Source organism: Argiope bruennichi, chromosome 10 (genome assembly GCF_947563725.1).
Source record: "Argiope bruennichi chromosome 10, qqArgBrue1.1, whole genome shotgun sequence".
Lineage (NCBI taxonomy): Eukaryota > Metazoa > Arthropoda > Arachnida > Araneae > Araneidae > Argiope > Argiope bruennichi.
The window spans coordinates 123,840,077-123,866,330 of record NC_079160.1 but is presented as its reverse complement, the minus strand read 5'-3'; the positions used below and the strand labels follow the sequence as shown (position 1 = coordinate 123,866,330).

The following is a 26,254-nucleotide window of genomic DNA, read 5'->3' as shown; positions in this document are numbered from 1 at the left end:
CAGGGTAAATAGTTACATCGACATCCACTGTTATGGGACCCTCTCCTCCAGCACCTCCTGGTCCAGCACCTCCTGGTCCAGCACCTCCCGGTCCAGCACCACCTGGTCCAGCTCCACCCGGTCCAGCTCCACCTGGTCCATAAGGTCCGGCTCCACCCGGTCCAGCTCCACCCGGTCCAGCTCCACCTGGTCCATAAGGTCCGGCTCCACCCGGTCCAGCACCACCTGGTCCAGCTCCTCCTGGTCCATAAGGTCCGGATCCACCGGGTCCATACCCTCCAGCTCCACCTGGTCCTACTCCTCCAGCTCCTGAAATATATAAATATCAATGATAGCTGTAAAAACAATACAAATATAAAGAGAAGTATCGACTGTTCAGAAAAAATTGATTAGACTTGTTTCGCCACGAATCAAGTCTAACCAATAAACTAGCATCAATTTTTGCCTCAGTAAACACTTGAATCTCAAAGTAGATAAAAGAGGAAAACGATTCTTTGATATATATGAAACTAACTGCTTCCTAACCTTTCAGTATTTCAGCTAGGCTTTAGCAATCCCATTTGTTTGGGTGTGTTAATCATGCTGATCGACATTACATTATTATTCTATTTCAGCAAGATGGAACACTCTCATCTAAGCAGAAGCAAGAATGCTTCCCATCCTAGAAATTATATATTTCGTTTAAACTGCACTACTTAGAATTATTCAGATGTTTTATATTCTAAATCGATAAGATTCGGCCCTTTAGTCAATGAATGTCTTTCCATATCTGTAATTTCACATCTGGACAATCTACCAGTTGATTTTCAGTCATTAATGAAGGCTCATATTAGATGTCCAGGGAAACAAAATTAGTTTGGCTAATCAAGCCTCTATCTTTCCAACAAGAGAAAGTCTCACCGACCTAATTTGCATGATCAAAAACTCTTATGAGGCCATTTCTTCTTTTTCCGAAAAAGAAGCTAATAAAATTGTAAGAAAATGCTTGAAGTACTTTTTTGAATTCTTACTGAGATAAAAATCATCTGAGGAACTGAGCGGTGTGAAGAAAGAAATGAAATAAAATCTACCTCCGGGTCCGTAAGGTCCTCCAGCACCTCCGGCTCCTGGTCCGAATCCACCTGGGCCACCGGCTCCTCCTGGTCCATAAGGTCCGGCTCCTCCTGGTCCCGAGCCACCAGGTCCATAAGGCCCGGCTCCTCCTGGTCCAGATCCACCAGGTCCGTAAGGCCCGGCTCCTCCTGGTCCTGATCCTCCAGGTCCATAAGGCCCGGCTCCTCCTGGTCCGTAACCTCCGGCTCCACCGGGTCCTGATCCACCTGGGCCATAAGGTCCGGCTCCACCTGCTCCTAGATTATATATCAAAGATAAAATCTATAACTACTAATAATGATGTGACGAGAATTTCTAACTAAATTTGAGACGCAGAATCTCAGGTAATGAATTCAGCCCAATTAATTTCATTTATCATGCCTGCAGTCATACAAATTGCATAGCTGATGTAAAGGAAAATTTACTTTTCAAATGATTTTCTTATTTTGTTTCGGTTGTGAAGATATCGGCCGCATATTCCTCTCTAATATATTTCGATAAACCAGTTGAATGCGAACCATATAAAAATATTCTTTCTGTCTTCCCCAGAATCTCATGAATCTGCATGAACACGTATAACATTTTCCGGGATAAGTGTGTTATGAATCATCTGTACAAAGAATATCACAAAAGCACATCTCCTAAGTCAGTTCACGTTATTATACTCTCTAAGAAAACGTTTGCTTTTTTTTCATTTTTGTTTTCGTCAGTGAAGCTCTTTCTCCTTTCATATATCAACATCATATGAAACTTTTTATTGATATGATATCCTTCTCAACATTTTAAGTGCAGATTCATTATGAAGAATAATCGTAATAAAAAACTATGACGATCTGTGTCGAAAATTTGCACGTCAGTGAAACTCCGTTGTTTCATTGCACTATTAATGAAAGAGAAATTAAGATATTTTCAAATGAAAGAATTGGGAAATCGATTGTAAGAAATCTCATACGGTAGATTTTCATGCATCAGGTGCACAAATAATTTATATATATGGGAGAGCGAAGAAAAAGTCTTCACATTACCTCCTGGTCCATACGCTCCTCCAGGACCTCCTGGCCCACCAGATGCTCCTCCAGGTCCAAATCCAGCACCACCTGGTCCAGAACCTCCAGGTCCTTCTCCTTCAGGGTAAATAGTCACATCGACATCCACTGTTATGGGACCCTCTCCTCCAGCACCTCCTGGTCCAGCACCTGCTGGTCCAGCACCACCTGGTCCAGCTCCACCTGGTCCAGCTCCACCTGGTCCAGCTCCACCTGGTCCAGCTCCACCTGGTCCAGCTCCTCCTGGTCCAGATCCTCCTGGTCCATAAGGTCCGGCTCCACCCGGTCCAGCACCACCTGGTCCAGCTCCTCCTGGTCCATAAGGTCCGGATCCACCGGGTCCATACCCTCCAGCTCCACCTGGTCCTACTCCTCCAGCTCCTGAAATATATAAATATCAATGATAGCTGTAAAAACAATACAAATATAAAGAGAAGTATCGACTGTTCAGAAAAAATTGATTAGACTTGTTTCGCCACGAATCAAGTCTAACCAATAAACTAGCATCAATTTTTGCCTCAGTAAACACTTGAATCTCAAAGTAGATAAAAGAGGAAAACGATTCTTTGATATATATGAAACTAACTGCTTCCTAACCTTTCAGTATTTCTGCTAGGCTTTAGCAATCCCATTTGTTTGGGTGTGTTAATCATGCTGATCGACATTACATTATTATTCCATTTCAGCAAAATGGAACACTCTCATCTAAGCAGAAGCAAGAATGCTTCCCATCCTAGAAATTATATATTTCGTTTAAACTGCACTACTTAGAATTATTCAGATGTTTTATATTCTAAATCGATAAGATTCGGCCCTTTAGTCAATGAATGTCTTTCCATATCTGTAATTTCACATCTGGACAATCTACCAGTTGATTTTCAGTCATTAATGAAAGCTCATATTAGATGTCCAGGGAAACAAAATTAGTTTGGCTAATCAAGCCTCTATCTTTCCAACAAGAGAAAGTCTCACCGACCTAATTTGCATGATACTTGATCAAAAACTCTTATGAGGCCATTTCTTCTTTTTCCGAAAAAGAAGCTAATAAAATTGTAAGAAAATGCTTGAAGTACTTTTTTGAATTCTTACTGAGATAAAAATCATCTGAGGAACTGAGCGGTGTGAAGAAAGAAATGAAATAAAATCTACCTCCGGGTCCGTAAGGTCCTCCAGCACCTCCGGCTCCTGGTCCGAATCCACCTGGGCCACCGGCTCCTCCTGGTCCATAAGGTCCGGCTCCTCCTACTCCCGAGCCACCAGGTCCATAAGGCCCGGCTCCTCCTGGTCCAGATCCACCAGGTCCGTAAGGCCCGGCTCCTCCTGGTCCTGATCCTCCAGGTCCATAAGGCCCGGCTCCTCCTGGTCCGTAACCTCCGGCTCCACCGGGTCCTGATCCACCTGGGCCATAAGGTCCGGCTCCACCTGCTCCTAGATTATATATCAAAGATAAAATCTATAACTACTAATAATGATGTGACGAGAATTTCTAACTAAATTTGAGACGCAGAATCTCAGGTAATGAATTCAGCCCAATTAATTTCATTTATCATGCCTGCAGTCATACAAATTGCATAGCTGATGTAAAGGAAAATTTACTTTTCAAATGATTTTCTTATTTTGTTTCGGTTGTGAAGATATCGGCCGCATATTCCTCTCTAATATATTTCGATAAACCAGTTGAATGCGAACCATATAAAAATATTCTTTCTGTCTTCCCCAGAATCTCATGAATCTGCATGAACACGTATAACATTTTCCGGGATAAGTGTGTTATGAATCATCTGTACAAAGAATATCACAAAAGCACATCTCCTAAGTCAGTTCACGTTATTATACTCTCTAAGAAAACGTTTGCTTTTTTTTCATTTTTGTTTTCGTCAGTGAAGCTCTTTCTCCTTTCATATATCAACATCATATGAAACTTTTTATTGATATGATATCCTTCTCAACATTTTAAGTGCAGATTCATTATGAAGAATAATCGTAATAAAAAACTATGACGATCTGTGTCGAAAATTTGCACGTCAGTGAAACTCCGTTGTTTCATTGCACTATTAATGAAAGAGAAATTAAGATATTTTCAAATGAAAGAATTGGGAAATCGATTGTAAGAAATCTCATACGGTAGATTTTCATGCATCAGGTGCACAAATAATTTATATATATGGGAGAGCGAAGAAAAAGTCTTCACATTACCTCCTGGTCCATACGCTCCTCCAGGACCTCCTGGCCCACCAGATGCTCCTCCAGGTCCAAATCCAGCACCACCTGGTCCAGAACCTCCAGGTCCTTCTCCTTCAGGGTAAATAGTCACATCGACATCCACTGTTATGGGACCCTCTCCTCCAGCACCTCCTGGTCCAGCACCTGCTGGTCCAGCACCACCTGGTCCAGCTCCACCCGGTCCAGCTCCACCTGGTCCAGCTCCACCTGGTCCAGCTCCACCTGGTCCAGATCCTCCTGGTCCATAAGGTCCGGCTCCACCCGGTCCAGCACCACCTGGTCCAGCTCCTCCTGGTCCATAAGGTCCGGATCCACCGGGTCCATACCCTCCAGCTCCACCTGGTCCTACTCCTCCAGCTCCTGAAATATATAAATATCAATGATAGCTGTAAAAACAATACAAATATAAAGAGAAGTATCGACTGTTCAGAAAAAATTGATTAGACTTGTTTCGCCACGAATCAAGTCTAACCAATAAACTAGCATCAATTTTTGCCTCAGTAAACACTTGAATCTCAAAGTAGATAAAAGAGGAAAACGATTCTTTGATATATATGAAACTAACTGCTTCCTAACCTTTCAGTATTTCTGCTAGGCTTTAGCAATCCCATTTGTTTGGGTGTGTTAATCATGCTGATCGACATTACATTATTATTCCATTTCAGCAAAATGGAACACTCTCATCTAAGCAGAAGCAAGAATGCTTCCCATCCTAGAAATTATATATTTCGTTTAAACTGCACTACTTAGAATTATTCAGATGTTTTATATTCTAAATCGATAAGATTCGGCCCTTTAGTCAATGAATGTCTTTCCATATCTGTAATTTCACATCTGGACAATCTACCAGTTGATTTTCAGTCATTAATGAAGGCTCATATTAGATGTCCAGGGAAACAAAATTAGTTTGGCTAATCAAGCCTCTATCTTTCCAACAAGAGAAAGTCTCACCGACCTAATTTGCATGATACTTGATCAAAAACTCTTATGAGGCCATTTCTTCTTTTTCCGAAAAAGAAGCTAATAAAATTGTAAGAAAATGCTTGAAGTACTTTTTTGAATTCTTACTGAGATAAAAATCATCTGAGGAACTGAGCGGTGTGAAGAAAGAAATGAAATAAAATCTACCTCCGGGTCCGTAAGGTCCTCCAGCACCTCCGGCTCCTGGTCCGAATCCACCTGGGCCACCGGCTCCTCCTGGTCCATAAGGTCCGGCTCCTCCTGGTCCCGAGCCACCAGGTCCATAAGGCCCGGCTCCTCCTGGTCCAGATCCACCAGGTCCGTAAGGCCCGGCTCCTCCTGGTCCTGATCCTCCAGGTCCATAAGGCCCGGCTCCTCCTGGTCCGTAACCTCCGGCTCCACCGGGTCCTGATCCACCTGGGCCATAAGGTCCGGCTCCACCTGCTCCTAGATTATATATCAAAGATAAAATCTATAACTACTAATAATGATGTGACGAGAATTTCTAACTAAATTTGAGACGCAGAATCTCAGGTAATGAATTCAGCCCAATTAATTTCATTTATCATGCCTGCAGTCATACAAATTGCATAGCTGATGTAAAGGAAAATTTACTTTTCAAATGATTTTCTTATTTTGTTTCGGTTGTGAAGATATCGGCCGCATATTCCTCTCTAATATATTTCGATAAACCAGTTGAATGCGAACCATATAAAAATATTCTTTCTGTCTTCCCCAGAATCTCATGAATCTGCATGAACACGTATAACATTTTCCGGGATAAGTGTGTTATGAATCATCTGTACAAAGAATATCACAAAAGCACATCTCCTAAGTCAGTTCACGTTATTATACTCTCTAAGAAAACGTTTGCTTTTTTTTCATTTTTGTTTTCGTCAGTGAAGCTCTTTCTCCTTTCATATATCAACATCATATGAAACTTTTTATTGATATGATATCCTTCTCAACATTTTAAGTGCAGATTCATTATGAAGAATAATCGTAATAAAAAACTATGACGATCTGTGTCGAAAATTTGCACGTCAGTGAAACTCCGTTGTTTCATTGCACTATTAATGAAAGAGAAATTAAGATATTTTCAAATGAAAGAATTGGGAAATCGATTGTAAGAAATCTCATACGGTAGATTTTCATGCATCAGGTGCACAAATAATTTATATATATGGGAGAGCGAAGAAAAAGTCTTCACATTACCTCCTGGTCCATACGCTCCTCCAGGACCTCCTGGCCCACCAGATGCTCCTCCAGGTCCAAATCCAGCACCACCTGGTCCAGAACCTCCAGGTCCTTCTCCTTCAGGGTAAATAGTCACATCGACATCCACTGTTATGGGACCCTCTCCTCCAGCACCTCCTGGTCCAGCACCTGCTGGTCCAGCACCACCTGGTCCAGCTCCACCCGGTCCAGCTCCACCTGGTCCAGCTCCACCTGGTCCAGCTCCACCTGGTCCAGCTCCTCCTGGTCCAGATCCTCCTGGTCCATAAGGTCCGGCTCCACCCGGTCCAGCACCACCTGGTCCAGCTCCTCCTGGTCCATAAGGTCCAGATCCACCGGGTCCATACCCTCCAGCTCCACCTGGTCCTACTCCTCCAGCTCCTGAAATATATAAATATCAATGATAGCTGTAAAAACAATACAAATATAAAGAGAAGTATCGACTGTTCAGAAAAAATTGATTAGACTTGTTTCGCCACGAATCAAGTCTAACCAATAAACTAGCATCAATTTTTGCCTCAGTAAACACTTGAATCTCAAAGTAGATAAAAGAGGAAAACGATTCTTTGATATATATGAAACTAACTGCTTCCTAACCTTTCAGTATTTCTGCTAGGCTTTAGCAATCCCATTTGTTTGGGTGTGTTAATCATGCTGATCGACATTACATTATTATTCCATTTCAGCAAAATGGAACACTCTCATCTAAGCAGAAGCAAGAATGCTTCCCATCCTAGAAATTATATATTTCGTTTAAACTGCACTACTTAGAATTATTCAGATGTTTTATATTCTAAATCGATAAGATTCGGCCCTTTAGTCAATGAATGTCTTTCCATATCTGTAATTTCACATCTGGACAATCTACCAGTTGATTTTCAGTCATTAATGAAAGCTCATATTAGATGTCCAGGGAAACAAAATTAGTTTGGCTAATCAAGCCTCTATCTTTCCAACAAGAGAAAGTCTCACCGACCTAATTTGCATGATACTTGATCAAAAACTCTTATGAGGCCATTTCTTCTTTTTCCGAAAAAGAAGCTAATAAAATTGTAAGAAAATGCTTGAAGTACTTTTTTGAATTCTTACTGAGATAAAAATCATCTGAGGAACTGAGCGGTGTGAAGAAAGAAATGAAATAAAATCTACCTCCGGGTCCGTAAGGTCCTCCAGCACCTCCGGCTCCTGGTCCGAATCCACCTGGGCCACCGGCTCCTCCTGGTCCATAAGGTCCGGCTCCTCCTGGTCCCGAGCCACCAGGTCCATAAGGCCCGGCTCCTCCTGGTCCAGATCCACCAGGTCCGTAAGGCCCGGCTCCTCCTGGTCCTGATCCTCCAGGTCCATAAGGCCCGGCTCCTCCTGGTCCGTAACCTCCGGCTCCACCGGGTCCTGATCCACCTGGGCCATAAGGTCCGGCTCCACCTGCTCCTAGATTATATATCAAAGATAAAATCTATAACTACTAATAATGATGTGACGAGAATTTCTAACTAAATTTGAGACGCAGAATCTCAGGTAATGAATTCAGCCCAATTAATTTCATTTATCATGCCTGCAGTCATACAAATTGCATAGCTGATGTAAAGGAAAATTTACTTTTCAAATGATTTTCTTATTTTGTTTCGGTTGTGAAGATATCGGCCGCATATTCCTCTCTAATATATTTCGATAAACCAGTTGAATGCGAACCATATAAAAATATTCTTTCTGTCTTCCCCAGAATCTCATGAATCTGCATGAACACGTATAACATTTTCCGGGATAAGTGTGTTATGAATCATCTGTACAAAGAATATCACAAAAGCACATCTCCTAAGTCAGTTCACGTTATTATACTCTCTAAGAAAACGTTTGCTTTTTTTTCATTTTTGTTTTCGTCAGTGAAGCTCTTTCTCCTTTCATATATCAACATCATATGAAACTTTTTATTGATATGATATCCTTCTCAACATTTTAAGTGCAGATTCATTATGAAGAATAATCGTAATAAAAAACTATGACGATCTGTGTCGAAAATTTGCACGTCAGTGAAACTCCGTTGTTTCATTGCACTATTAATGAAAGAGAAATTAAGATATTTTCAAATGAAAGAATTGGGAAATCGATTGTAAGAAATCTCATACGGTAGATTTTCATGCATCAGGTGCACAAATAATTTATATATATGGGAGAGCGAAGAAAAAGTCTTCACATTACCTCCTGGTCCATACGCTCCTCCAGGACCTCCTGGCCCACCAGATGCTCCTCCAGGTCCAAATCCAGCACCACCTGGTCCAGAACCTCCAGGTCCTTCTCCTTCAGGGTAAATAGTCACATCGACATCCACTGTTATGGGACCCTCTCCTCCAGCACCTCCTGGTCCAGCACCTGCTGGTCCAGCACCACCTGGTCCAGCTCCACCCGGTCCAGCTCCACCTGGTCCAGCTCCACCTGGTCCAGATCCTCCTGGTCCATAAGGTCCGGCTCCACCCGGTCCAGCACCACCTGGTCCAGCTCCTCCTGGTCCATAAGGTCCGGATCCACCGGGTCCATACCCTCCAGCTCCACCTGGTCCTACTCCTCCAGCTCCTGAAATATATAAATATCAATGATAGCTGTAAAAACAATACAAATATAAAGAGAAGTATCGACTGTTCAGAAAAAATTGATTAGACTTGTTTCGCCACGAATCAAGTCTAACCAATAAACTAGCATCAATTTTTGCCTCAGTAAACACTTGAATCTCAAAGTAGATAAAAGAGGAAAACGATTCTTTGATATATATGAAACTAACTGCTTCCTAACCTTTCAGTATTTCTGCTAGGCTTTAGCAATCCCATTTGTTTGGGTGTGTTAATCATGCTGATCGACATTACATTATTATTCCATTTCAGCAAAATGGAACACTCTCATCTAAGCAGAAGCAAGAATGCTTCCCATCCTAGAAATTATATATTTCGTTTAAACTGCACTACTTAGAATTATTCAGATGTTTTATATTCTAAATCGATAAGATTCGGCCCTTTAGTCAATGAATGTCTTTCCATATCTGTAATTTCACATCTGGACAATCTACCAGTTGATTTTCAGTCATTAATGAAGGCTCATATTAGATGTCCAGGGAAACAAAATTAGTTTGGCTAATCAAGCCTCTATCTTTCCAACAAGAGAAAGTCTCACCGACCTAATTTGCATGATACTTGATCAAAAACTCTTATGAGGCCATTTCTTCTTTTTCCGAAAAAGAAGCTAATAAAATTGTAAGAAAATGCTTGAAGTACTTTTTTGAATTCTTACTGAGATAAAAATCATCTGAGGAACTGAGCGGTGTGAAGAAAGAAATGAAATAAAATCTACCTCCGGGTCCGTAAGGTCCTCCAGCACCTCCGGCTCCTGGTCCGAATCCACCTGGGCCACCGGCTCCTCCTGGTCCATAAGGTCCGGCTCCTCCTGGTCCCGAGCCACCAGGTCCATAAGGCCCGGCTCCTCCTGGTCCAGATCCACCAGGTCCGTAAGGCCCGGCTCCTCCTGGTCCTGATCCTCCAGGTCCATAAGGCCCGGCTCCTCCTGGTCCGTAACCTCCGGCTCCACCGGGTCCTGATCCACCTGGGCCATAAGGTCCGGCTCCACCTGCTCCTAGATTATATATCAAAGATAAAATCTATAACTACAAATAATGATATGACGAGAATTTCTAACTAAATTTGAGACGCAGAATCTCAGGTAATGAATTCAGCCCAATTAATTTCATTTATCATGCCTGCAGTCATACAAATTGCATAGCTGATGTAAAGGAAAATTTACTTTTCAAATGATTTTCTTATTTTGTTTCGGTTGTGAAGATATCGGCCGCATATTCCTCTCTAATATATTTCGATAAACCAGTTGAATGCGAACCATATAAAAATATTCTTTCTGTCTTCCCCAGAATCTCATGAATCTGCATGAACACGTATAACATTTTCCGGGATAAGTGTGTTATGAATCATCTGTACAAAGAATATCACAAAAGCACATCTCCTAAGTCAGTTCACGTTATTATACTCTCTAAGAAAACGTTTGCTTTTTTTTCATTTTTGTTTTCGTCAGTGAAGCTCTTTCTCCTTTCATATATCAACATCATATGAAACTTTTTATTGATATGATATCCTTCTCAACATTTTAAGTGCAGATTCATTATGAAGAATAATCGTAATAAAAAACTATGACGATCTGTGTCGAAAATTTGCACGTCAGTGAAACTCCGTTGTTTCATTGCACTATTAATGAAAGAGAAATTAAGATATTTTCAAATGAAAGAATTGGGAAATCGATTGTAAGAAATCTCATACGGTAGATTTTCATGCATCAGGTGCACAAATAATTTATATATATGGGAGAGCGAAGAAAAAGTCTTCACATTACCTCCTGGTCCATACGCTCCTCCAGGACCTCCTGGCCCACCAGATGCTCCTCCAGGTCCAAATCCAGCACCACCTGGTCCAGAACCTCCAGGTCCTTCTCCTTCAGGGTAAATAGTCACATCGACATCCACTGTTATGGGACCCTCTCCTCCAGCACCTCCTGGTCCAGCACCTGCTGGTCCAGCACCACCTGGTCCAGCTCCACCCGGTCCAGCTCCACCTGGTCCAGCTCCACCTGGTCCAGCTCCACCTGGTCCAGCTCCTCCTGGTCCAGATCCTCCTGGTCCATAAGGTCCGGCTCCACCCGGTCCAGCACCACCTGGTCCAGCTCCTCCTGGTCCATAAGGTCCGGATCCACCGGGTCCATACCCTCCAGCTCCACCTGGTCCTACTCCTCCAGCTCCTGAAATATATAAATATCAATGATAGCTGTAAAAACAATACAAATATAAAGAGAAGTATCGACTGTTCAGAAAAAATTGATTAGACTTGTTTCGCCACGAATCAAGTCTAACCAATAAACTAGCATCAATTTTTGCCTCAGTAAACACTTGAATCTCAAAGTAGATAAAAGAGGAAAACGATTCTTAGATATATATGAAACTAACTGCTTCCTAACCTTTCAGTATTTCTGCTAGGCTTTAGCAATCCCATTTGTTTGGGTGTGTTAATCATGCTGATCGACATTACATTATTATTCCATTTCAGCAAAATGGAACACTCTCATCTAAGCAGAAGCAAGAATGCTTCCCATCCTAGAAATTATATATTTCGTTTAAACTGCACTACTTAGAATTATTCAGATGTTTTATATTCTAAATCGATAAGATTCGGCCCTTTAGTCAATGAATGTCTTTCCATATCTGTAATTTCACATCTGGACAATCTACCAGTTGATTTTCAGTCATTAATGAAAGCTCATATTAGATGTCCAGGGAAACAAAATTAGTTTGGCTAATCAAGCCTCTATCTTTCCAACAAGAGAAAGTCTCACCGACCTAATTTGCATTATACTTGATCAAAAACTCTTATGAGGCCATTTCTTCTTTTTCCGAAAAAGAAGCTAATAAAATTGTAAGAAAATGCTTGAAGTACTTTTTTGAATTCTTACTGAGATAAAAATCATCTGAGGAACTGAGCGGTGTGAAGAAAGAAATGAAATAAAATCTACCTCCGGGTCCTCCAGCACCTCCGGGTCCGTAAGGTCCTCCAGCACCTCCGGCTCCTGGTCCGAATCCACCTGGGCCACCGGCTCCTCCTGGTCCTGAGCCACCAGGTCCATAAGGCCCGGCTCCTCCTGGTCCAGATCCACCAGGTCCATAAGGCCCGGCTCCTCCTGGTCCTGATCCACCAGGTCCATAAGGCCCGGCTCCTCCTGGTCCGTAACCTCCGGCTCCACCGGGTCCTGATCCACCTGGGCCATAAGGTCCGGCTCCACCTGCTCCTAGATTATATATCAAAGATAAAATCTATAACTACAAATAATGATATGACGAGAATTTCTAACTAAATTTGAGACGCAGAATCTCAGGTAATGAATTCAGCCCAATTAATTTCATTTATCATGCCTGCAGTCATACAAATTGCATAGCTGATGTAAAGGAAAATTTACTTTTCAAATGATTTTCTTATTTTGTTTCGGTTGTGAAGATATCGGCCGCATATTCCTCTCTAATATATTTCGATAAACCAGTTGAATGCGAACCATATAAAAATATTCTTTCTGTCTTCCCCAGAATCTCATGAATCTGCATGAACACGTATAACATTTTCCGGGATAAGTGTGTTATGAATCATCTGTACAAAGAATATCACAAAAGCACATCTCCTAAGTCAGTTCACGTTATTATACTCTCTAAGAAAACGTTTGCTTTTTTTTCATTTTTGTTTTCGTCAGTGAAGCTCTTTCTCCTTTCATATATCAACATCATATGAAACTTTTTATTGATATGATATCCTTCTCAACATTTTAAGTGCAGATTCATTATGAAGAATAATCGTAATAAAAAACTATGACGATCTGTGTCGAAAATTTGCACGTCAGTGAAACTCCGTTGTTTCATTGCACTATTAATGAAAGAGAAATTAAGATATTTTCAAATGAAAGAATTGGGAAATCGATTGAAAGAATTCTCATACGGTAGATTTTCATGCATCAGGTGCACAAATAATTTATATATATGGGAGAGCGAAGAAAAAGTCTTCACATTACCTCCTGGTCCATACGCTCCTCCAGGACCTCCTGGCCCACCAGATGCTCCTCCAGGTCCAAATCCAGCACCACCTGGTCCAGAACCTCCAGGTCCTTCTCCTTCAGGGTAAATAGTCACATCGACATCCACTGTTATGGGACCCTCTCCTCCAGCACCTCCTGGTCCAGCACCTCCTGGTCCAGCACCACCTGGTCCAGCTCCACCCGGTCCAGCTCCACCTGGTCCAGCTCCTCCTGGTCCAGATCCTCCTGGTCCATAAGGTCCGGCTCCACCCGGTCCAGCACCACCTGGTCCAGCTCCTCCTGGTCCATAAGGTCCGGATCCACCGGGTCCATACCCTCCAGCTCCACCTGGTCCTACTCCTCCAGCTCCTGAAATATATAAATATCAATGATAGCTGTAAAAACAATACAAATATAAAGAGAAGTATCGACTGTTCAGAAAAAATTGATTAGACTTGTTTCGCCACGAATCAAGTCTAACCAATAAACTAGCATCAATTTTTGCCTCAGTAAGCACTTGAATCTCAAAGTAGATAAAAGAGGAAAACGATTCTTTGATATATATGAAACTAACTGCTTCCTAACCTTTCAGTATTTCTGCTAGGCTTTAGCAATCCCATTTGTTTGGGTGTGTTAATCATGCTGATCGACATTACATTATTATTCCATTTCAGCAAAATGGAACACTCTCATCTAAGCAGAAGCAAGAATGCTTCCCATCCTAGAAATTATATATTTCGTTTAAACTGCACTACTTAGAATTATTCAGATGTTTTATATTCTAAATCGATAAGATTCGGCCCTTTAGTCAATGAATGTCTTTCCATATCTGTAATTTCACATCTGGACAATCTACCAGTTGATTTTCAGTCATTAATGAAAGCTCATATTAGATGTCCAGGGAAACAAAATTAGTTTGGCTAATCAAGCCTCTATCTTTCCAACAAGAGAAAGTCTAACCGACCTAATTTGCATGATACTTGATCAAAAACTCTTATGAGGCCATTTCTTCTTTTTCCGAAAAAGAAGCTAATAAAATTGTAAGAAAATGCTTGAAGTACTTTTTTGAATTCTTACTGAGATAAAAATCATCTGAGGAACTGAGCGGTGTGAAGAAAGAAATGAAATAAAATCTACCTCCGGGTCCGTAAGGTCCTCCAGCACCTCCGGCTCCTGGTCCGAATCCACCTGGGCCACCGGCTCCTCCTGGTCCATAAGGTCCGGCTCCTCCTGGTCCCGAGCCACCAGGTCCATAAGGCCCGGCTCCTCCTGGTACAGATCCACCAGGTCCGTAAGGCCCGGCTCCTCCTGGTCCTGATCCTCCAGGTCCATAAGGCCCGGCTCCTCCTGGTCCGTAACCTCCGTCTCCACCGGGTCCTGATCCACCTGGGCCATAAGGTCCGGCTCCACCTGCTCCTAGATTATATATCAAAGATAAAATCTATAACTACTAATAATGATGTGACGAGAATTTCTAACTAAATTTGAGACGCAGAATCTCAGGTAATGAATTCAGCCCAATTAATTTCATTTATCATGCCTGCAGTCATACAAATTGCATAGCTGATGTAAAGGAAAATTTACTTTTCAAATGATTTTCTTATTTTGTTTCGGTTGTGAAGATATCGGCCGCATATTCCTCTCTAATATATTTCGATAAACCAGTTGAATGCGAACCATATAAAAATATTCTTTCTGTCTTCCCCAGAATCTCATGAATCTGCATGAACACGTATAACATTTTCCGGGATAAGTGTATTATGAATCATCTGTACAAAGAATATCACAAAAGCACATCTCCTAAGTCAGTTCACGTTATTATACTCTCTAAGAAAACGTTTGCTTTTTTTTCATTTTTGTTTTCGTCAGTGAAGCTCTTTCTCCTTTCATATATCAACATCATTTGAAACTTTTTATTGATATGATATCCTTCTCAACATTTTAAGTGCAGATTCATTATGAAGAATAATCGTAATAAAAAACTATGACGATCTGTGTCGAAAATTTGCACGTCAGTGAAACTCCGTTGTTTCATTGCACTATTAATGAAAGAGAAATTAAGATATTTTCAAATGAAAGAATTGGGAAATCGATTGTAAGAAATCTCATACGGTAGATTTTCATGCATCAGGTGCACAAATAATTTATATATATGGGAGAGCGAAGAAAAAGTCTTCACATTACCTCCTGGTCCATACGCTCCTCCAGGACCTCCTGGCCCACCAGATGCTCCTCCAGGTCCAAATCCAGCACCACCTGGTCCAGAACCTCCAGGTCCTTCTCCTTCAGGGTAAATAGTCACATCGACATCCACTGTTATGGGACCCTCTCCTCCAGCACCTCCTGGTCCAGCACCTGCTGGTCCAGCACCACCTGGTCCAGCTCCACCCGGTCCAGCTCCACCTGGTCCAGCTCCACCTGGTCCAGCTCCACCTGGTCCAGCTCCTCCTGGTCCATAAGGTCCGGCTCCACCCGGTCCAGCACCACCTGGTCCAGCTCCTCCTGGTCCATAAGGTCCGGATCCACCGGGTCCATACCCTCCAGCTCCACCTGGTCCTACTCCTCCAGCTCCTGAAATATATAAATATCAATGATAGCTGTAAAAACAATACAAATATAAAGAGAAGTATCGACTGTTCAGAAAAAATTGATTAGACTTGTTTCGCCACGAATCAAGTCTAACCAATAAACTAGCATCAATTTTTGCCTCAGTAAACACTTGAATCTCAAAGTAGATAAAAGAGGAAAACGATTCTTAGATATATATGAAACTAACTGCTTCCTAACCTTTCAGTATTTCTGCTAGGCTTTAGCAATCCCATTTGTTTGGGTGTGTTAATCATGCTGATCGACATTACATTATTATTCCATTTCAGCAAAATGGAACACTCTCATCTAAGCAGAAGCAAGAATGCTTCCCATCCTAGAAATTATATATTTCGTTTAAACTGCACTACTTAGAATTATTCAGATGTTTTATATTCTAAATCGATAAGATTCGGCCCTTTAGTCAATGAATGTCTTTCCATATCTGTAATTTCACATCTGGACAATCTACCAGTTGATTTTCAGTCATTAATGAAAGCTCATATTAGATGTCCAGGGAAACAAAATTAGTTTGGCTAATCAAGCCTCTATCTTTCCAACAAGAGAAAGTCTCACCGACCTAATTTGCATTATACTTGATCAAAAACTCTTATGAGGCCATTTCTTCTTTTTTCGAAAAAGAAACTAATAAAATTGTAAGAAAATGCTTGAAGTACTTTTTTGAATTCTTACTGAGATAAAAATCATCTGAGGAACTGAGCGGTGTGAAGAAAGAAATGAAATAAAATCTACCTCCGGGTCCTCCAGCACCTCCGGGTCCGTAAGGTCCTCCAGCACCTCCGGCTCCTGGTCCGAATCCACCTGGGCCACCGGCTCCTCCTGGTCCTGAGCCACCAGGTCCATAAGGCCCGGCTCCTCCTGGTCCAGATCCACCAGGTCCATAAGGCCCGGCTCCTCCTGGTCCTGATCCACCAGGTCCATAAGGCCCGGCTCCTCCTGGTCCGTAACCTCCGGCTCCACCGGGTCCTGATCCACCTGGGCCATAAGGTCCGGCTCCACCTGCTCCTAGATTATATATCAAAGATAAAATCTATAACTACAAATAATGATATGACGAGAATTTCTAACTAAATTTGAGACGCAGAATCTCAGGTAATGAATTCAGCCCAATTAATTTCATTTATCATGCCTGCAGTCATACAAATTGCATAGCTGATGTAAAGGAAAATTTACTTTTCAAATGATTTTCTTATTTTGTTTCGGTTGTGAAGATATCGGCCGCATATTCCTCTCTAATATATTTCGATAAACCAGTTGAATGCGAACCATATAAAAATATTCTTTCTGTCTTCCCCAGAATCTCATGAATCTGCATGAACACGTATAACATTTTCCGGGATAAGTGTGTTATGAATCATCTGTACAAAGAATATCACAAAAGCACATCTCCTAAGTCAGTTCACGTTATTATACTCTCTAAGAAAACGTTTGCTTTTTTTTCATTTTTGTTTTCGTCAGTGAAGCTCTTTCTCCTTTCATATATCAACATCATATGAAACTTTTTATTGATATGATATCCTTCTCAACATTTTAAGTGCAGATTCATTATGAAGAATAATCGTAATAAAAAACTATGACGATCTGTGTCGAAAATTTGCACGTCAGTGAAACTCCGTTGTTTCATTGCACTATTAATGAAAGAGAAATTAAGATATTTTCAAATGAAAGAATTGGGAAATCGATTGAAAGAATTCTCATACGGTAGATTTTCATGCATCAGGTGCACAAATAATTTATATATATGGGAGAGCGAAGAAAAAGTCTTCACATTACCTCCTGGTCCATACGCTCCTCCAGGACCTCCTGGCCCACCAGATGCTCCTCCAGGTCCAAATCCAGCACCACCTGGTCCAGAACCTCCAGGTCCTTCTCCTTCAGGGTAAATAGTCACATCGACATCCACTGTTATGGGACCCTCTCCTCCAGCACCTCCTGGTCCAGCACCTCCTGGTCCAGCACCACCTGGTCCAGCTCCACCCGGTCCAGCTCCACCTGGTCCAGCTCCTCCTGGTCCAGATCCTCCTGGTCCATAAGGTCCGGCTCCACCCGGTCCAGCACCACCTGGTCCAGCTCCTCCTGGTCCATAAGGTCCGGATCCACCGGGTCCATACCCTCCAGCTCCACCTGGTCCTACTCCTCCAGCTCCTGAAATATATAAATATCAATGATAGCTGTAAAAACAATACAAATATAAAGAGAAGTATCGACTGTTCAGAAAAAATTGATTAGACTTGTTTCGCCACGAATCAAGTCTAACCAATAAACTAGCATCAATTTTTGCCTCAGTAAACACTTGAATCTCAAAGTAGATAAAAGAGGAAAACGATTCTTTGATATATATGAAACTAACTGCTTCCTAACCTTTCAGTATTTCTGCTAGGCTTTAGCAATCCCATTTGTTTGGGTGTGTTAATCATGCTGATCGACATTACATTATTATTCCATTTCAGCAAAATGGAACACTCTCATCTAAGCAGAAGCAAGAATGCTTCCCATCCTAGAAATTATATATTTCGTTTAATTATAGATTAACTTAGAATTATTCAGATGTTTTATATTCTAAATCGATAAGATTCGGCCCTTTAGTCAATGAATGTCTTTCCATATCTGTAATTTCACATCTGGACAATCTACCAGTTGATTTTCAGTCATTAATGAAAGCTCATATTAGATGTCCAAGGAAACAAAATTAGTTTGGCTAATCAAGCCTCTGTCTTTCCAACAAGAGAAAGTCTCACCGACCTAATTTGCATGATACTTGATCAAAAACTCTTATGAGGCCATTTCTTCTTTTTCCGAAAAAGAAGCTAATAAAATTGTAAGAAAATGCTTGAAGTACTTTTTTGAATTCTTACTGAGATAAAAATCATCTGAGGAACTGAGCGGTGTGAAGAAAGAAATGAAATAAAATCTACCTCCGGGTCCTCCAGCACCTCCGGGTCCGTAAGGTCCTCCAGCACCTCCGGCTCCTGGTCCGAATCCACCTGGGCCACCGGCTCCTCCTGGTCCATAAGGTCCGGCTCCTCCTGGTCCTGAGCCACCAGGTCCATAAGGCCCGGCTCCTCCTGGTCCAGATCCACCAGGTCCATAAGGCCCGGCTCCTCCTGGTCCTGATCCACCAGGTCCATAAGGCCCGGCTCCTCCTGGTCCGTAACCTCCGGCTCCACCGGGTCCTGATCCACCTGGGCCATAAGGTCCGGCTCCACCTGCTCCTAGATTATATATCAAAGATAAAATCTATAACGACAAATAATGATATGACGAGAATTTCTAACTAAATTTGAGACGCAGAATCTCAGGTAATGAATTCAGCCCAATTAATTTCATTTATCATGCCTGCAGTCATACAAATTGCATAGCTGATGTAAAGGAAAATTTACTTTTCAAATGATTTTCTTATTTTGTTTCGGTTGTGAAGATATCGGCCGCATATTCCTCTCTAATATATTTCGATAAACCAGTTGAATGCGAACCATATAAAAATATTCTTTCTGTCTTCCCCAGAATCTGCATGAACACGTATAACATTTTCCGGGATAAGTGTGTTATGAATCATCTGTACAAAGAATATCACAAAAGCACATCTCCTAAGTCAGTTCACGTTATTATACTCTCTAAGAAAACGTTTGCTTTTTTTTCATTTTTGTTTTCGTCAGTCAAGCTCTTTCTCCTTTCATATATCAACATCATATGAAACTTTTTATTGATATGATATCCTTCTCAACATTTTAAGTGCAGATTCATTATGAAGAATAATTGTAATAAAAAACTATGACGATCTGTGTCGAAAATTTGCACGTCAGTGAAACTCCGTTGTTTCATTGCACTATTAATGAAAGAGAAATTAAGATATTTTCAAATGAAAGAATTGGGAAATCGATTGTAAGAATTCTCATACGGTAGATTTTCATGCATCAGGTGCACAAATAATTTATATATATGGGAGAGCGAAGAAAAAGTCTTCACATTACCTCCTGGTCCATACGCTCCTCCAGGACCTCCTGGCCCACCAGATGCTCCTCCAGGTCCAAATCCAGCACCACCTGGTCCAGAACCTCCAGGTCCTTCTCCTTCAGGGTAAATAGTCACATCGACATCCACTGTTATGGGACCCTCTCCTCCAGCACCTCCTGGTCCAGCACCTCCTGGTCCAGCACCACCTGGTCCAGCTCCACCCGGTCCAGCTCCACCTGGTCCAGCTCCACCTGGTCCAGCTCCACCTGGTCCAGCTCCACCTGGTCCAGCTCCTCCTGGTCCAGATCCTCCTGGTCCATAAGGTCCGGCTCCACCCGGTCCAGCACCACCTGGTCCAGCTCCTCCTGGTCCATAAGGTCCGGATCCACCGGGTCCATACCCTCCAGCTCCACCTGGTCCTACTCCTCCAGCTCCTGAAATATATAAATATCAATGATAGCTGTAAAAACAATACAAATATAAAGAGAAGTATCGACTGTTCAGAAAAAATTGATTAGACTTGTTTCGCCACGAATCAAGTCTAACCAATAAACTAGCATCAATTTTTGCCTCAGTAAACACTTGAATCTCAAAGTAGATAAAAGAGGAAAACGATTCTTTGATATATATGAAACTAACTGCTTCCTAACCTTTCAGTATTTCTGCTAGGCTTTAGCAATTCCATTTGTTTGGGTGTGTTAATCATGCTGATCGACATTACATTATTATTCCATTTCAGCAAAATGGAACACTCTCATCTAAGCAGGAGCAAGAATGCTTCCCATCCTAGAAATTATATATTTCGTTTAAACTGCACTACTTAGAATTATTCAGATGTTTTATATTCTAAATCGATAAGATTCGGCCCTTTAGTCAATGAATGTCTTTCCATATCTGTAATTTCACATCTGGACAATCTACCAGTTGATTTTCAGTCATTAATGAAAGCTCATATTAGATGTCCAGGGAAACAAAATTAGTTTGGCTAATCAAGCCTCTATCTTTCCAACAAGAGAAAGTCTCACCGACCTAATTTGCATGATACTTGATCAAAAACTCTTATGAGGCAATTTCTTCTTTTTCCGAAAAAGAAGCTAATAAAATTGTAAGAAAATGCTTGAAGTACTTTTTTGAATTCTTACTGAGATAAAAATCATCTGAGGAACTGAGCGGTGTGAAGAAAGAAATGAAATAAAATCTACCTCCGGGTCCTCCAGCACCTCCGGGTCCGTAAGGTCCTCCAGCACCTCCGGCTCCTGGTCCGAATCCACCTGGGCCACCGGCTCCTCCTGGTCCATAAGGTCCGGCTCCTCCTGGTCCTGAGCCACCAGGTCCATAAGGCCCGGCTCCTCCTGGTCCAGATCCACCAGGTCCATAAGGCCCGGCTCCTCCTGGTCCTGATCCACCAGGTCCATAAGGCCCGGCTCCTCCTGGTCCGTAACCTCCGGCTCCACCGGGTCCTGATCCACCTGGGCCATAAGGTCCGGCTCCACCTGCTCCTAGATTATATATCAAAGATAAAATCTATAACTACAAATAATGATATGACGAGAATTTCTAACTAAATTTGAGACGCAGAATCTCAGGTAATGAATTCAGCCCAATTAATTTCATTTATCATGCCTGCAGTCATACAAATTGCATAGCTGATGTAAAGGAAAATTTACTTTTCAAATGATTTTCTTATTTTGTTTCGGTTGTGAAGATATCGGCCGCATATTCCTCTCTAATATATTTCGATAAACCAGTTGAATGCGAACCATATAAAAATATTCTTTCTGTCTTCCCCAGAATCTCATGAATCTGCATGAACACGTATAACATTTTCCGGGATAAGTGTGTTATGAATCATCTGTACAAAGAATATCACAAAAGCACATCTCCTAAGTCAGTTCACGTTATTATACTCTCTAAGAAAACGTTTGCTTTTTTTTCATTTTTGTTTTCGTCAGTGAAGCTCTTTCTCCTTTCATATATCAACATCATCTGAAACTTTTTATTGATATGATATCCTTCTCAACATTTTAAGTGCAGATTCATTATGAAGAATAATCGTAATAAAAAACTATGACGATCTGTGTCGAAAATTTGCACGTCTGTGAAACTCCGTTGTTTCATTGCACTATTATTGAAAGAGAAATTAAGATATTTTCAAATGAAAGAATTGGGAAATCGATTGTAAGAATTCTCATACGGTAGATTTTCATGCATCAGGTGCACAAATAATTTATATATATGGGAGAGCGAAGAAAAAGTCTTCACATTACCTCCTGGTCCATACGCTCCTCCAGGACCTCCTGGCCCACCAGATGCTCCTCCAGGTCCAAATCCAGCACCACCTGGTCCAGAACCTCCAGGTCCTTCTCCTTCAGGGTAAATAGTCACATCGACATCCACTGTTATGGGACCCTCTCCTCCAGCACCTCCTGGTCCAGCACCTCCTGGTCCAGCACCACCTGGTCCAGCTCCACCCGGTCCAGCTCCACCTGGTCCAGCTCCACCTGGTCCAGCTCCACCTGGTCCAGCTCCACCTGGTCCAGCTCCTCCTGGTCCAGATCCTCCTGGTCCATAAGGTCCGGCTCCACCCGGTCCAGCACCACCTGGTCCAGCTCCTCCTGGTCCATAAGGTCCGGATCCACCGGGTCCATACCCTCCAGCTCCACCTGGTCCTACTCCTCCAGCTCCTGAAATATATAAATATCAATGATAGCTGTAAAAACAATACAAATATAAAGAGAAGTATCGACTGTTCAGAAAAAATTGATTAGACTTGTTTCGCCACGAATCAAGTCTAACCAATAAACTAGCATCAATTTTTGCCTCAGTAAACACTTGAATCTCAAAGTAGATAAAAGAGGAAAACGATTCTTTGATATATATGAAACTAACTGCTTCCTAACCTTTCAGTATTTCTGCTAGGCTTTAGCAATCCCATTTGTTTGGGTGTGTTAATCATGCTGATCGACATTACATTATTATTCCATTTCAGCAAAATGGAACACTCTCATCTAAGCAGAAGCAAGAATGCTTCCCATCCTAGAAATTATATATTTCGTTTAAACTGCACTACTTAGAATTATTCAGATGTTTTATATTCTAAATCGATAAGATTCGGCCCTTTAGTCAATGAATGTCTTTCCATATCTGTAATTTCACATCTGGACAATCTACCAGTTGATTTTCAGTCATTAATGAAAGCTCATATTAGATGTCCAGGGAAACAAAATTAGTTTGGCTAATCAAGCCTCTATCTTTCCAACAAGAGAAAGTCTCACCGACCTAATTTGCATGATACTTGATCAAAAACTCTTATGAGGCCATTTCTTCTTTTTCCGAAAAAGAAGCTAATAAAATTGTAAGAAAATGCTTGAAGTACTTTTTTGAATTCTTACTGAGATAAAAATCATCTGAGGAACTGAGCGGTGTGAAGAAAGAAATGAAATAAAATCTACCTCCGGGTCCTCCAGCACCTCCGGGTCCGTAAGGTCCTCCAGCACCTCCGGCTCCTGGTCCGAATCCACCTGGGCCACCGGCTCCTCCTGGTCCATAAGGTCCGGCTCCTCCTGGTCCTGAGCCACCAGGTCCATAAGGCCCGGCTCCTCCTGGTCCAGATCCACCAGGTCCATAAGGCCCGGGTCCTCCTGGTCCTGATCCACCAGGTCCATAAGGCCCGGCTCCTCCTGGTCCGTAACCTCCGGCTCCACCGGGTCCTGATCCACCTGGGCCATAAGGTCCGGCTCCACCTGCTCCTAGATTATATATCAAAGATAAAATCTATAACTACAAATAATGATATGACGAGAATTTCTAACTAAATTTGAGACGCAGAATCTCAGGTAATGAATTCAGCCCAATTAATTTCATTTATCATGCCTGCAGTCATACAAATTGCATAGCTGATGTAAAGGAAAATTTACTTTTCAAATGATTTTCTTATTTTGTTTCGGTTGTGAAGATATCGGCCGCATATTCCTCTCTAATATATTTCGATAAACCAGTTGAATGCGAACCATATAAAAATATTCTTTCTGTCTTCCCCAGAATCTCATGAATCTGCATGAACACGTATAACATTTTCCGGGATAAGTGTGTTATGAATCATCTGTACAAAGAATATCACAAAAGCACATCTCCTAAGTCAGTTCACGTTATTATACTCTCTAAGAAAACGTTTGCTTTTTTTTCATTTTTGTTTTCGTCAGTGAAGCTCTTTCTCCTTTCATATATCAACATCATATGAAACTTTTTATTGATATGATATCCTTCTCAACATTTTAAGTGCAGATTCATTATGAAGAATAATCGTAATAAAAAACTATGACGATCTGTGTCGAAAATTTGCACGTCAGTGAAACTCCGTTGTTTCATTGCACTATTAATGAAAGAGAAATTAAGATATTTTCAAATGAAAGAATTGGGAAATCGATTGTAAGAATTCTCATACGGTAGATTTTCATGCATCAGGTGCACAAATAATTTATATATATGGGAGAGCGAAGAAAAAGTCTTCACATTACCTCCTGGTCCATACGCTCCTCCAGGACCTCCTGGCCCACCAGATGCTCCTCCAGGTCCAAATCCAGCACCACCTGGTCCAGAACCTCCAGGTCCTTCTCCTTCAGGGTAAATAGTCACATCGACATCCACTGTTATGGGACCCTCTCCTCCAGCACCTCCTGGTCCAGCACCTCCTGGTCCAGCACCACCTGGTCCAGCTCCACCCGGTCCAGCTCCACCTGGTCCAGCTCCTCCTGGTCCAGATCCTCCTGGTCCATAAGGTCCGGCTCCACCCGGTCCAGCACCACCTGGTCCAGCTCCTCCTGGTCCATAAGGTCCGGATCCACCGGGTCCATACCCTCCAGCTCCACCTGGTCCTACTCCTCCAGCTCCTGAAATATATAAATATCAATGATAGCTGTAAAAACAATACAAATATAAAGAGAAGTATCGACTGTTCAGAAAAAATTGATTAGACTTGTTTCGCCACGAATCAAGTCTAACCAATAAACTAGCATCAATTTTTGCCTCAGTAAACACTTGAATCTCAAAGTAGATAAAAGAGGAAAACGATTCTTTGATATATATGAAACTAACTGCTTCCTAACCTTTCAGTATTTCTGCTAGGCTTTAGCAATCCCATTTGTTTGGGTGTGTTAATCATGCTGATCGACATTACATTATTATTCCATTTCAGCAAAATGGAACACTCTCATCTAAGCAGAAGCAAGAATGCTTCCCATCCTAGAAATTATATATTTCGTTTAAACTGCACTACTTAGAATTATTCAGATGTTTTATATTCTAAATCGATAAGATTCGGCCCTTTAGTCAATGAATGTCTTTCCATATCTGTAATTTCACATCTGGACAATCTACCAGTTGATTTTCAGTCATTAATGAAAGCTCATATTAGATGTCCAGGGAAACAAAATTAGTTTGGCTAATCAAGCCTCTATCTTTCCAACAAGAGAAAGTCTCACCGACCTAATTTGCATGATACTTGATCAAAAACTCTTATGAGGCCATTTCTTCTTTTTCCGAAAAAGAAGCTAATAAAATTGTAAGAAAATGCTTGAAGTACTTTTTTGAATTCTTACTGAGATAAAAATCATCTGAGGAACTGAGCGGTGTGAAGAAAGAAATGAAATAAAATCTACCTCCGGGTCCTCCAGCACCTCCGGGTCCGTAAGGTCCTCCAGCACCTCCGGCTCCTGGTCCGAATCCACCTGGGCCATCGGCTCCTCCTGGTCCTGAGCCACCAGGTCCATAAGGCCCGGCTCCTCCTGGTCCAGATCCACCAGGTCCATAAGGCCCGGCTCCTCCTGGTCCTGATCCACCAGGTCCATAAGGCCCGGCTCCTCCTGGTCCGTAACCTCCGGCTCCACCGGGTCCTGATCCACCTGGGCCATAAGGTCCGGCTCCACCTGCTCCTAGATTATATATCAAAGATAAAATCTATAACTACAAATAATGATATGACGAGAATTTCTAACTAAATTTGAGACGCAGAATCTCAGGTAATGAATTCAGCCCAATTAATTTCATTTATCATGCCTGCAGTCATACAAATTGCATAGCTGATGTAAAGGAAAATTTACTTTTCAAATGATTTTCTTATTTTGTTTCGGTTGTGAAGATATCGGCCGCATATTCCTCTCTAATATATTTCGATAAACCAGTTGAATGCGAACCATATAAAAATATTCTTTCTGTCTTCCCCAGAATCTGCATGAACACGTATAACATTTTCCGGGATAAGTGTGTTATGAATCATCTGTACAAAGAATATCACAAAAGCACATCTCCTAAGTCAGTTCACGTTATTATACTCTCTAAGAAAACGTTTGCTTTTTTTTCATTTTTGTTTTCGTCAGTCAAGCTCTTTCTCCTTTCATATATCAACATCATATGAAACTTTTTATTGATATGATATCCTTCTCAACATTTTAAGTGCAGATTCATTATGAAGAATAATCGTAATAAAAAACTATGACGATCTGTGTCGAAAATTTGCACGTCAGTGAAACTCCGTTGTTTCA

The 26,254-nt window shown here is 41.6% G+C and overlaps 1 protein-coding gene across 1 annotated transcript in view; it reads right to left on the bottom strand.

The window, feature by feature from the left end:
- Positions 1 to 26,254, bottom strand: part of LOC129987769 (fibroin heavy chain-like) — a 74,030-nt gene that overhangs the window by 4,107 nt on the left and 43,669 nt on the right. Inside the window, exons 49-82 of the mRNA XM_056095707.1 lie at positions 25,373 to 25,642; positions 24,374 to 24,604; positions 24,233 to 24,328; positions 23,168 to 23,458; positions 22,247 to 22,399; positions 21,983 to 22,171; positions 21,158 to 21,214; positions 20,918 to 21,067; positions 19,997 to 20,149; positions 19,733 to 19,921; positions 18,917 to 18,973; positions 18,677 to 18,826; positions 17,535 to 17,906; positions 16,710 to 16,766; positions 16,494 to 16,619; positions 15,627 to 15,725; positions 15,339 to 15,527; positions 14,292 to 14,570; positions 13,152 to 13,523; positions 12,111 to 12,383; positions 11,097 to 11,339; positions 10,941 to 11,039; positions 9,894 to 10,172; positions 8,895 to 9,125; positions 8,754 to 8,849; positions 7,707 to 7,979; positions 6,537 to 6,938; positions 5,490 to 5,768; positions 4,476 to 4,721; positions 4,335 to 4,430; positions 3,288 to 3,566; positions 2,118 to 2,510; positions 1,071 to 1,349; positions 40 to 309 (exon numbers count right to left, since the gene is read on the bottom strand). Coding sequence (XP_055951682.1) covers positions 40 to 309; positions 1,071 to 1,349; positions 2,118 to 2,510; positions 3,288 to 3,566; positions 4,335 to 4,430; positions 4,476 to 4,721; positions 5,490 to 5,768; positions 6,537 to 6,938; positions 7,707 to 7,979; positions 8,754 to 8,849; positions 8,895 to 9,125; positions 9,894 to 10,172; positions 10,941 to 11,039; positions 11,097 to 11,339; positions 12,111 to 12,383; positions 13,152 to 13,523; positions 14,292 to 14,570; positions 15,339 to 15,527; positions 15,627 to 15,725; positions 16,494 to 16,619; positions 16,710 to 16,766; positions 17,535 to 17,906; positions 18,677 to 18,826; positions 18,917 to 18,973; positions 19,733 to 19,921; positions 19,997 to 20,149; positions 20,918 to 21,067; positions 21,158 to 21,214; positions 21,983 to 22,171; positions 22,247 to 22,399; positions 23,168 to 23,458; positions 24,233 to 24,328; positions 24,374 to 24,604; positions 25,373 to 25,642 — 7,218 coding nt within the window. The remainder of the gene's footprint in view (positions 1 to 39; positions 310 to 1,070; positions 1,350 to 2,117; positions 2,511 to 3,287; positions 3,567 to 4,334; positions 4,431 to 4,475; positions 4,722 to 5,489; positions 5,769 to 6,536; positions 6,939 to 7,706; positions 7,980 to 8,753; positions 8,850 to 8,894; positions 9,126 to 9,893; positions 10,173 to 10,940; positions 11,040 to 11,096; positions 11,340 to 12,110; positions 12,384 to 13,151; positions 13,524 to 14,291; positions 14,571 to 15,338; positions 15,528 to 15,626; positions 15,726 to 16,493; positions 16,620 to 16,709; positions 16,767 to 17,534; positions 17,907 to 18,676; positions 18,827 to 18,916; positions 18,974 to 19,732; positions 19,922 to 19,996; positions 20,150 to 20,917; positions 21,068 to 21,157; positions 21,215 to 21,982; positions 22,172 to 22,246; positions 22,400 to 23,167; positions 23,459 to 24,232; positions 24,329 to 24,373; positions 24,605 to 25,372; positions 25,643 to 26,254) is intronic.